This window comes from Sceloporus occidentalis, unplaced genomic scaffold (genome assembly GCF_023333645.1).
Source record: "Sceloporus occidentalis isolate IW3139 unplaced genomic scaffold, rSceOcc1.0.p SCAF_54, whole genome shotgun sequence".
NCBI lineage: Eukaryota > Metazoa > Chordata > Lepidosauria > Squamata > Phrynosomatidae > Sceloporus > Sceloporus occidentalis.
This window is the reverse complement of record NW_028317034.1, coordinates 218110-230260: the sequence shown is the minus strand read 5'-3', so window position 1 is coordinate 230260 and position 12151 is coordinate 218110. Positions and strand designations below refer to the sequence as shown.

At 37.4% G+C, this 12151-nt stretch overlaps 1 protein-coding gene across 1 annotated transcript in view; it reads right to left on the bottom strand.

Moving 5' to 3' along the window:
- Positions 1 to 4016: 4016 nt before the first annotated feature.
- LOC149288005 (SR-related and CTD-associated factor 8-like) overlaps positions 4017 to 12151 on the bottom strand; it is a 31182-nt gene continuing 23047 nt past the window's right edge. Inside the window, exons 9-19 of the mRNA XM_089492149.1 lie at positions 11745 to 11862; positions 10577 to 10705; positions 10210 to 10319; positions 9892 to 10085; positions 9620 to 9720; positions 9309 to 9422; positions 7819 to 7975; positions 7417 to 7568; positions 6982 to 7105; positions 6562 to 6633; positions 4017 to 5611 (exon numbers count right to left, since the gene is read on the bottom strand). Of these exons, the coding sequence (XP_089348275.1) occupies positions 4017 to 5611; positions 6562 to 6633; positions 6982 to 7105; positions 7417 to 7568; positions 7819 to 7975; positions 9309 to 9422; positions 9620 to 9720; positions 9892 to 10085; positions 10210 to 10319; positions 10577 to 10705; positions 11745 to 11862 (2866 nt within the window). The remainder of the gene's footprint in view (positions 5612 to 6561; positions 6634 to 6981; positions 7106 to 7416; positions 7569 to 7818; positions 7976 to 9308; positions 9423 to 9619; positions 9721 to 9891; positions 10086 to 10209; positions 10320 to 10576; positions 10706 to 11744; positions 11863 to 12151) is intronic.

Here is a 12151-nt window from a genome sequence, read left to right as displayed (position 1 = left end):
AAAACTAGGCCTGTCCAGCCAAAAAAACACAACAGAACTTTTGAGTGGAATGCTTTTATTTCATTTTAGATTAGTACCCGTTTTGGCAGTCTGTGCTATTTACATTTGTAAACCAGCCTTTTTGTGATTTAATCCTTCAATCCCCTTAGAACTGTAGGTCCTTACAACTGTGGCAAAAAGCCCATTTGGACATTGTTGCAGTCTGGACTCTCCTCTGTCAGCAGAAGCCCGGGTCATTGGCTTCCTGTCAACTGACTATGTGTAATGGGAATAGTGGCTAGCACCGGTACATTAGCAGTCAAGGAATGCCTGATCATATGATTTGGCATTCCTTCTGGTAGGTGTCACTGCTGACCACCACCAAAAGTTCACTTGAGGACAGGAGAGCCTCTGCAGGCTCTATCTAGAACCTGCTGTGCTTTCCCATTGCTCCCCCTTCTGGCTAATCACTGTTATTGCAATCAGCTATGAAGCCCTGCTTGCTGATCACATTGTTGATGATGTTGTCTGTACTGGTTGTGAAACAAAAAGAGAAAAACTTTAGAAAAGGTTAATTAAATCAGTTATGCTAAAGGCTTACAGAAATATTTCCCCTTTAAGATATAATAACGCGATTATCAAACTAGGTTTCCGACTTAAAATAAGTCATCCCCAACCATAACAAAAGTTATGGGTGGTTGTTTTATTTAAATTGTATTTAAAAATGTTTGTGATGATCCTTTCCATTTTCCCAGATTGATAGGATGTTAATCTTCCTTTTTCAGAGTTTTCCAGAGCGTTCCTCTTCCTGTAGAATTTAGCCTCCATTACTCAATTTTAATCTATTTAAACCACTCACGTTTGACCCCTTACCTATTACCTACTTTTAAATTGATCACTAGATCATAGTGTCCATTGTTAATTTACATCATGATAGCATATTACTTTGTACTTTAGCGAGACATGGCTCCAGTAAGCTTGAGTTATACTCCATTATGCATGTTCTCCTAAATAGGCGACAGCAGACAAGTTTTCAATAATAAAAAAAAAAACCTCCTGTAATTATCGTATCAGTTGACCTAATGTGCATTATGTTCAGTTGGTAGATCTGAGATCTCTTGAGCATAAATCTCAGTGTTTGACAGAGTCTGACTTTATTTTTATATGGATTTTATGGCAACTTCCAAGAAACAAAAGTTGAACTTGTGTAATTGTTTAAATATTTTTGCAGATTGGTGCATCATTGGGGATCAATGATACACATCTGTATAAGATTGTATATAAACTACATGTATGCTATTCACAAAGCATGGAAGAATAGCATACAAGTCACACAGCTTTATGGCTCACCCAAGACAAATCCAAATGGCTGGTACTCTTAATGCAAATTCCAAAATATCCAACCTAATTTACCAAAAAGTGCTACTGCTGGTTAAACAGACAACTTAACATACACTCTTACGAAATGAGAGAACAACCATACACGCACACTCGTCCTACAATGATGTGGACCGAGCAGTTTATCACACTTCCTATTACAAAAATTAGACCGCAGCTGGAAAAATCCCAGAAGCCAGGTATATGTATAATATGTATAATATATATATACCACTTTATAATATGGTAACAAACACCTTGTGTGAATAGTTACAAGTCATTAGCAGCACATTATTAGCGACAAGTACAAAGAGCCTACTTGTGCACCAAAATGTGTTGCCTTCCCCCAAAGACCTGGGGGCCTGAAACACACGTGCTACATAGGCCAACTTTATGCTTCCAAGACCTATGTATTGAGTTATATAACTCCATCATTTTCTGCACCACCTATCTGCAATGGTAAACCACAAGTTTGACCACTACTTATTGTATCCTTTAATATAGTGGCCACAGACTGCAATCACAGCTTGAGCACAGAAACGTCAATGTCTGGCTTCTGTGCAGCCCTCGACGTCTGGAGTTGTATCTTCCTTCTAATACACGAATACCTTGTTTTTCCAAAAACCTCAAATTCTATCTTTCCTTTGCTACAACTATGGTACTAGCAAGATTACAAGGAGTGTTGGTGTATACGTATGTAGTCCTCTGAATAAAAATTAATATTTCATTAAAAACCCTACATTAATGCTCAGTGTCACAATCTATATGTACTATGCTTTCCCTCCTGTATCTAGAAAAGTATATATCATATATATATATATACTCAAATAGAAGACCACTATTTTTTTTACATTTTTATTTCTACAGAGCTAGCTACAAAACTTTATAAAACACTAGGAGTAGGAGTTTGTGGTTCCAACCCTCTAACCTCATCATGAAGTAGGGAAGGCCAACTACAACATCTTCACCTTCAAAAGAAATGGGTTGGCCCTTCATAATTGAATCAGTTAAAATTCTTGCTTTTATAAACATTCCCAGAGTAATACTGCTGTTCTTTAGTGGGTTTACAGCATATTTAATCAAATTTTGATAGCACTCACAAGTATTTGGATGGATATATTGGCTCAATGTATGAATACCTAGTAGGTCCATCAGAGACTAATACAGGTTGAAGTTTCACTTAATCAGAATAGGAAACTAATAGAAAGTTGTTTATCCCATGGTTTATCTAAAATTCCACATATTAGTGGAAACCTTTAATAGAATTTATAACTTGCGTAAATCCTATGAGAAAATGATGCTATTAATACCTCTTAATTGTAAGAGAACTGTAGATCTGAAAATACTGTAATTTACACGTAAAACCATCAACTACAGCAATTATTTTTAATGTTTGGTAATCATTATTACATCATACATTCCTGTTTTTGTTGAAAACATGTAGCAATGAATGCAGAAGAGGTCATATTAACACAACAAATTCAAAGACCCAGGCCAGATATTTTCTATCGCATTTCAAGGGAAAAATCAATGTAATAAAACACTGCAAAAATGAATATTATCCCTGGATACCAAATGATAAAATGTAGAAAGAAAAATATATAAAAAAAAAAAAAAAAAAAGAGGAAAAATGTCTTCTGATGAGAAATGCTCTGGTTCATCATAACAGAAGATGGCTGTCCCTCCAGATTAATATTTGGAAGATTTTTCCATCAGAAAAAAAAGGAATACATATGTTGGCATCAATGTTGCGTAAAACCAAGAATACGTTGTTCTGTACCACAAAAAATTAAATAAAAAAAATGAAAAGAAACGGGCATATGTTTCTTTCAAAGCGGCGAATACGAGCAGCGATAATCCGCCATGTTTGCTCAAGAAACTGAGAAATGACCAAGTTCTTGCATACATTTCAACAACTCTCCAGTTGTTTAAACATGCCTAAGTAAAACATTTAAATCACATTGCATGTTAAAAAAAAAATACAATACCTGGAACATTGTTATCAAACAAATGTTTTATTAAGATCTAAAAACAAAATGCACCCGACATTGAAACATACGTTTTTCATGTAATTTTTTTTTTTTTTTAAACTCACTGCAGTACAAGAAACAATTCACAGACACTTAACTGTATTATTACAGGGATCGTGTTGTTGTTGATTTTACAAAATATTTTTTTTCTCCTTTCTTTTGTATCTTAGTACTGCGAACGGCACAGACTGCCAGTGCTATTTTTTGAGCCAAATTGCAGGAACGTGGGATTAATCACAGCTTTGGCTGCTTGTTAAAATTCAAGAGCAGCCTGAAATGCACATTCAGTTCCAACATCCAACCCAACGGTAGCATTAAAAACTTATTCTTCCATAGGAAGTCTTGTTGACGGACATGTTGTTAAAGATTTGTTTTTAGGTTAAAAGCAAGTGGGGCAATGTTTTTGATTCCTAATTCAGAAATAAAAAATAAAAACAAATAGCTCTAACTATCATGTTCAGAGTAAGAGAAGTCTATATAAGTCAGTTGTACAGTTTTAAGGTGAACAGTAACGTCAGATTAATTTAATTCTGGCTGACAATGAGAAAACTAGTAAGGTCCAGTCAGCCAATAATCTATTACAGAGAGATGACAACTTTACAAAAGGTTTCATTACCTACTGAGTGATGATTATGTTCCCTCATTTTCTGTGCTTTCAACCACTGGTTGACTTTCTATTTCTGGTTTCTTGTCATCTTTCTCTTCGTCCAGCTTGACGGAAGATTCTGGCTGTTCACAAAGTTCAGGTTCATTTGATTTTTTAACAGTTTGTTGTGGACTACTGGTTTCTCGGTTTTCTCCATTAACCTGAGGAGCATCCTCCTCTTTATGAGTTGTGGTCGCCTCAGGGAAGTAATCAAAAACCTGTGGCTGAGGAGGCATCCAATTTGGTGGCCGCTCTCGCCCAAAACGGTTGCCATTGACCTCTCTACGGAATCCAAAATCACGATCATCTCTGTCTCTCTGTCTTTCCCAAGGTCGACGGCGGTCATCAAAATCCCTATGAGCATCTTGTTCAAATCCCCTGTTCCAATTTGGAATATTTCTAGGCTCCTGTCTGTAGTTTCCATGGTGATATCTTTCATCGTGGAAGCCTTTTGGACCTCCAAATACAGGAAAAGAATGTTGTCTTTCATCAAAATCACCTCGATGTCCCCAAGGTTTATCAGGTGGAAAATGTACTTGCTCCCTCCTACCAACACCATCTGGAGGCGGCCTTGCAAAATGATCTCTGCCATCAGTAGGTGGTCTGCCAAAATGATTGTGATCGTCCAATATAGGTCGTCCATAATGATCTCTGCTTTCTATATGAGGTCTTCCAAATGGATCACGTGTTTCTATTAGTGGTCTACCATAGGGATCCCTTCCCTCTAATGGTGGTCTTCCAAAAAACTCCCTAACTTCAAGTGGATGCCTTACAAAAGGTGGCAAATCTACTGGATGACCTCCAAAATGCATTCTTGCATCTATTGGTGGCCTTAATGGACTGTCTTGGCTTTCTGAAACGTTTGTTCCCTTTATTTCAAATCCATGAGGACCTGGTCCCCTTCTGTTTTCATGAGGGTCCATCTCTGGTTTCCTTTCACTATTATGAGATTCTTCAGGAGTTAAATGACCTACAGATTCAGAAATAAGTTTTTCATGGCCCTCAGAAGGATCTACAACAGCCATATCCTGTGGCTCATGATCATCTTCTCCATGCCCTACTTTAACGTCCCTTTCCTCAGCAGAACCTGCAACCTGATGTTCTTGGCTACCTACAGCTTGGATCCTCTCCTTGTCATTTTCACCTGAAGGTGATGGACCATGAGTCTCACGGCTTTCTATTCTGGGAAATCGATAATCTTGATCACCATCTTGCTGAATGTTATTATTTGAAAGGGGGATGCTTTTTTCTTGTTCATTAGCAGTATCTGTGTTTGACCTTCCTTGAACTCCATAAGGTCTTTCAGGACGAGGAAAAATATCACTTGGAGGGAAAGGCATTGGATGTACATGGGGTTCAATTAGTGTGGGAGGAAGCATGCTCCTTGGTGGAGGGGGTGGAGGCATCCCTGGTTGCAGCATAGCAAATCTTGCTGTAGGTGGCTGTGGCAGTAACCCCTGACGAATATCCAAATAAGGCATGCCAGCCACTCGACCATGCATGTAAGGATGGACAGTCGCAGTGAGAGGAGGCTGAACACCCAAAACTCCAGTGCTGCTAACCACAGTAGTTTGAGCATCTGAAAAGCACACAAACAAATCACAAACGTCATATTATTGTACAGAACTATGTTTTTGAATGGCAAGTACCTTAACTTTCATAAGCCTAAAGAAGACAACTTTGAAGCCTACAAAGTTATTTATACACAGTTGTATTTTTGTATGTGTAAAACGGAAGATTAAAGCAAATCTGTCATCGAAAGTGCTGTAGTGCTGTGCTGTTAGACTTATTCTTGCTTAACACTTAAGCTTGCATAATAATATACTTACTAGTGACTGCTGTCCTTTCAGATGATTGCTGTTCTGCTGGCTGTGATCTTTTTTCTTCTTGTTCTTCTTGATTACTTGCCGCGGGATTAAAAATAGACTGTGTTGACACTGTTGCAGTAGCTTGAGAAGTCACAACTGACCCAACAGGTAACATTAAGTTCCCGTACGAAACGTCTTTCATGGCATCTGGAGGCAATTGCATTTGTGGATGGACCAAAGCTGTAAAATATAGCAACGGATTAAAGTTTATTCAGTCTACTTTATGTGAATATCTTTGTTAACGATGCAATAGCAATTAAGGAATGAATTACATTGTTGGCTGAAAATTAAAGCAGTTATACATTTGAGAAGGGGGTTTCCCTTGGAACAGCATGCTTATGTTACCAGTGCCTTTTCCCGCTATGCACATTAAACACCCCTGAGCGTCTCAATTACCGAGTAAACTTGTGAGCAGAAAACATAATAGGTTTTAAGGCTCTGTGCCAAATGTATAGAATTAAGACAAGCAGGGATCCCCCGGTAATATAATAGGAACAACCACATCTGACAGGTTTGTCTTTTTGCATATGAAAACCAGGGCATATCAAGTCATCATTAGTGAACCATACAAAGAATATGATGGTAAAGATTATGGATTTAAAGTGTGGTAATTTGGCAATTCTGACGTTTCCATTCCATGGCAGGTAACTTTATCCCTTACCTGTTGAAATAGCTGAGTTAATAGCAGGAGGAGGTGGAATAGCAGGAGGGGGTACTGGTGGTGGAATGAAACCTGTAGAGTATAAACAGTTGACTGAATACATCAAGCACATATTTTTATGGCTGGTTAAGAGTACAGTCAAGCATCAATAGTTTACCAGGTATACAAAGAAGAATGGTACAATGGTCTGAAACTGTCGAAGGTTAAAAGTAGAGACCTAAGAAAGGTAATCAAAAAGAGACCTAATTTGCAAGATCCTGTATGCATAGACCTGTCTGCATATGTAAAATCTTTATTCATTACGGAATTAGTCGCACATATCCCTAAACCACAAATCTCACTCTTATTCATAGTTGGAATGTATGGTACGATATGCTACTTCAATGCCAACAAATACCCATAAAATAAATTAACACATACCTGGTGGTGGTTGTGCAGGGTTGAAACTGGCACGTAAAAATGGAGGAGGTGGAGGGATAGTGGTGAATCCTGGTGGAGGAACCGACATGGAGAACGCAGGGGGAACCAGGCTTACAGCTGGGACCTGTTTTTAAAGCAATAATAAAAATGAAGATTCATTTCAACAACATCATTCAACAACACCATGCTAATGTTTATTTACATATTCAATGCTTTTTTCTAAATGCCACACCAAAAATGGCAAAGCAAAGAAGGTATGAAGACATCAGTAAGAAATAGATAAGAATCAAATAAATTGTCAAATGAAAGATAAGATTCACAGGTGAGAAAAACGCAGAAATGAGGATGATAACGTAGGCTGAATGTCACATCTCTCCAGCGGCATAGCACGATAGTCGGGTTCCGGCTAGGCACGTCGGTCTTATGCTTCTTTACCTGCAGCATCGCAACTGGCTGAGTGTAGGCCTCGGGTTGTGTAGTTATAATTGCGTTCTTATGGACAACAGGACTCTGAACATTTGTAGTTACAGGAGTGGGTGGTGGCTCTTTTACGGTAGCGGTTTCGGTGTTTCTCTGGGTTTCCCATTCTGGAATACAAGATATATAGGTTTTGTTGTTGATGGAAGTTGAACTACTTTCATAAAAAAGCACAGTGCGTGTGCCTTCTTTAGGAGACCTGGGCAGTGAAATACGCCAATGAACTGAAGCAGAGTGCAGATAGTGTGGACATTATATTATGTATGTATGTATGTATGTATGTATGTATATATATATATATATATATATATATATATATATAACGCACACATACACACAGATTTATGTGTTTTTTTTTACCATTATTTACGGTCTCCTGGTCAATCATTCCACCTTCTGCAAAGTCATCCAGATCATCCAGTTTAACTTTCTCCCATGGGATATAAGTTACCCCAATATCAGCATCCCAGAATTGTTTGTATTCTGTCTTCACACCTTTATTTAAAGCCCAGGCAATCTAGATGAGAAAAAAAATATTTTTTAACTGCTGTATTTGTGTCCTTGAATAATCAATTTTGAAACATTTTTAAGAATTTTCTTTTTGACAAAATAACACGTTCAGATATTCTATAGTGTTCAGTTATATTTGTTTACATTGTGGTTTATATATTTTGTACAACTTGTACTAATGCATTGCTACAAAAAAAAAAAAAAAAAAAGAGAAAGTAAATATATAATGATAAATTTTAAGACGTTTGGGCATCTGATCAAAAACTATATTTTCACAGCCTTCACACTTAACTACTGTATTTGCTCGTTTATAAGACGACCCCCCAAAATCTGATTATTAATTTAGGAAAAAAAAAAGAAAAAGCCTGAATATAAGACGACCCTTTAGGAAAAGTTTTACCAGTAAATGTTAATTTATGTAAACTATTATTTTTTTTTTTAAATAAAAGCTTTGAGAAAAATATTTTGTTTTTATTTTCCAACCTACCCCCCCAGTTATGCACATCTGCCCCCAGGCTTGCCACTGCCCTAGAAATGCCTTATACCCCCTATATGCCACTGTGCCCCATGATATGCCTTTTAACCCTCTAAATACCACTGTGCCCCATGATATGCCTTTTAACCCTCTAAATGCCACTGTGCCCCATGATATGCCTTTTAACCCACTATATATGCCACTGTGCCCCAATGACCCCTATGTGCCACTCTGCCTCCAGAAATGCCTTATACCCCTATATGCCACTCTGGCATTTAGGGGGTTAAAAGGCATATTATGGGGCAGTGTGGCATATAGGGAGGTATAAGGCATTTCAAGAGGCAGAGTGGCGTATAGAGGGTTAAAAGGCATTTCTGGAGGCAGAGTGGCATTAAGGGGGTTAAAAGGCATTTCATAGCACTCTGCCTACAGAAATGCCTTATGTCCCCCATTTAACACCCTCCCCCCAAACTTACCGGTGCTTCTGACTCCCCGGTGTGTAGCCGGGGCAGCGTGTAGACATCTAGGCGATTCATGTAGGCAACGTCTGCTGCAGCCGGAAGGAGGTGCGGTTAGCAGCGGGGGTTGTCTGCGTCCATCGCACAGACCTTCCCCAGCTGTCAGTGAGGAGAGTTCCCCGAGTCAGAAGCACCGGTAAGTTTGGGGGGCATAAGACAGGAGGATCCAGGTCCCCTGGATCTTAGTCTCATAGTCAGATCTATTTGAGGTCTGAAAAAAACCTTGTCTTATATCGAGCAGATACGGTAATATTTATCAACTGGGAAGTATGTGTGAAGCATATTTAGGACTCATGCATCTTACAGCGGTTTCTTTCCAATACATGTCACTAAGACACTAAACAAACCTTAATAATTTTGGATCCAATTTTGCAGGAGCCAGCACTAAGCTTCTGAAGTGCTCGGAAAGCATCTTGCCTGTGAACCATGCAGACATAAGCACAACCTCTTGGCGGAATCATCTATAAGGATAACATGTTATTAATAAATTAAGAAATGTAAAAATGAAAACATGTTTTGATATGTTTTATTGTTGAAAAATGTAACTTATACAATAATGTTTTTAACTTTTCAGTAAAGATATGTTTCATTCTATTTAAAATTTGATTTATATCACATCAAGTGCATGTCACACAAAAAAAGTAGCTCTGCTACTTACATTGATTGATTCAACTTGACCAAACTCTTCAAACACGTTGGTCAAATCTTGCTGCGTTGCCTTTTTGTCAACCTGACCAACCCACAGTGTGGTACTGCACACTAACAAAAGGGATACAGGAAAAAAACCATTACATTTGCACATACCATTTTGGTAACAAACATCAGAGGATCTGCTAATGCATGATTTATTTACTGAAGAGATCCTATTTTATATATATTCCTGTATTTTAAAGATTTTAGTACAAAAGTTTCCAAGCTCGGTTTGCATACCACTCAGCGTTTTGGATCTTATAGGAGGCAGGCCTTTTTTCTGCCGTTCTTTCTCCCTCTCTCTTGCTCTTCTCTCACTTGAGTACGATCTGGATGTCTTCCGTTTTCTTTCCCTGGATCTCGAGCGAGAGCGTTTTCTGTGTTTACGTTTTCTCGAACCAGAACGTGACCTTGACCTCCTTTTTCTCGGTGACCTTTGGAACATGTCATAAAGAAGTAGTAGATCATGCATTTTTGTATTTTGGGGATGGATTTGATGTATGGCAAATCCAAAACTACTATTTACAAGACTAATCAAATGAAGCAATGATTGTGTACCTTGAACGAGACTTTGAACGTGTCCTTGGCCTTTCATCTTTCATTAACTTCTTTTCCTCTTTTTCAAACATCTCCTCACTTACATCCTGCATTTCCTCAATTTCCATATCCTTATAATAAGAAGAAATTGTTTTCTTTGTGTGTATATATATATGACAAAAATCAATAAATATACATATATTAAACTTGGCTGTACAAACTCTTAATCACCAAAGCAGTAATTGAAACCTGACCTAGTTCCTAGCGGTTTATAAGAACAAATGTGATGAATTAAGGATAACATACTGAGTAATTCAATTACATTTTTTATATAACTATACAGAAAGACAACTGTATATGGAAAACAGATTAGTCTTGGTATTTTCACCTCTTGCTGCATGTTCATTGAGGCATGGATTTGCGGTTCTTGTTCCAGAAATGGCTGTTGGCTGTCATCCTGAGAAGGTGTAGCAGAATTTTCAGATTCAGATACTTCCTGGTTTTCCTGAGCTGCCACCTAGATGAAAACATTGGTATACAGCATCACAATGGCTATAAATGTTTATATTATCTTTTAATTACATCACACTAACAATGTATGTAGCGATTCTTTTGCAGTACATACATTCAAAGGGTATGACAAAACTAGAACTGACAGAGTAAGACAGACCAGTACATTAGGTAAAAGGGGCGCTGCAGGTAAGTTGAGATGTAAAAAAACCCCAAAAAACATATTCCATTGATACTGTTAAAACCAGAATAATTCACACATTTTAGCCTTTCAAAATTATGCAAATGTATTTTATCCACATCAACACTCTTTTTACCCAACCTCAACAAACAAGGTTTACTAAACAGTGGATTTGTAAAATCTGTGAAGTAATAGTTTATATTAAAATATTTTTGTGTATATCAGTCCCCTTTATTACACTTCTATCAAGACAATCCAATTACTCCCATTGTCGATTGAACATAGTTGTATCTAAATCAGATGGACCTTCTAATCACAAACTAAACAACTGTGAAGCTCAGAATACCTGCTTGTGTTTTGGTTTTAAAGATCTAAATGATAGAATACACTATGTTCTGATGTTTGCATGTAGTTTGGTTTTCACATATATAAAATAACACTTTATTTAAAAGGGACAAAAGGGACAAGGTGATGGACGATTAACCTAACTAGGTGACCTGATTATATTATGCTTACGTAAAAACATAATGATGAAGTCCTCAACTGTTTCATTTACAGGTGTACTTAAATCCAAATTATAGAGGAGAAGGTCAGTCTTTTTAATAGCCCTATTATAACAAAGTAATGATTTTGTTTAATATCCCTGTTCTGAGAAGTATTTTGTAGTTATGTATCTCAGTCAATGACGGAGGTTAAGCTATCAACCATGGCCTGTATGTCACCGACTGTTCCAGTACATGACCAGAGAGGGTCTGAAAGAAGTCTCATCTTTAAAAAAAAATAAAAAAAATAAAAATAAAAAAAATAATTGGAGTTTGTTAAAAGTCTTCCCTTCTTCACCATAGGAAACAACAATATACATTACCTTTGGGGTATGCTGATGCTCCATGAACTGCTGTCGAAGATGCTCTAAATTTTGCTGCTGCAAATGTTCAGCAAGTTGATGAAAAATTGAGTGGTTCATGGACTCGGACACCAGAGGCCTGCAAGAGACAAATTAAGACATATAAATATTGTATCCTCAGCGGCTGCTGAAGCACGTATGACCAATGTTTAGTTGGTTACTTGGCTAATTACATGCAACTCTTCTGAAACTGAACATAAGCCTATAATATAATCACACAGATAAATAAGTGACATCACTAATGTATTCGGTCATACATCTACCAAACGGTGTCTAGAGTTAAACCAACAGCAGTTTAAATTAGCTCAACAGAACATGAAAAAACCTGAAAAACACACTTACAAATATTTTAAAGGATTAACTGAAAT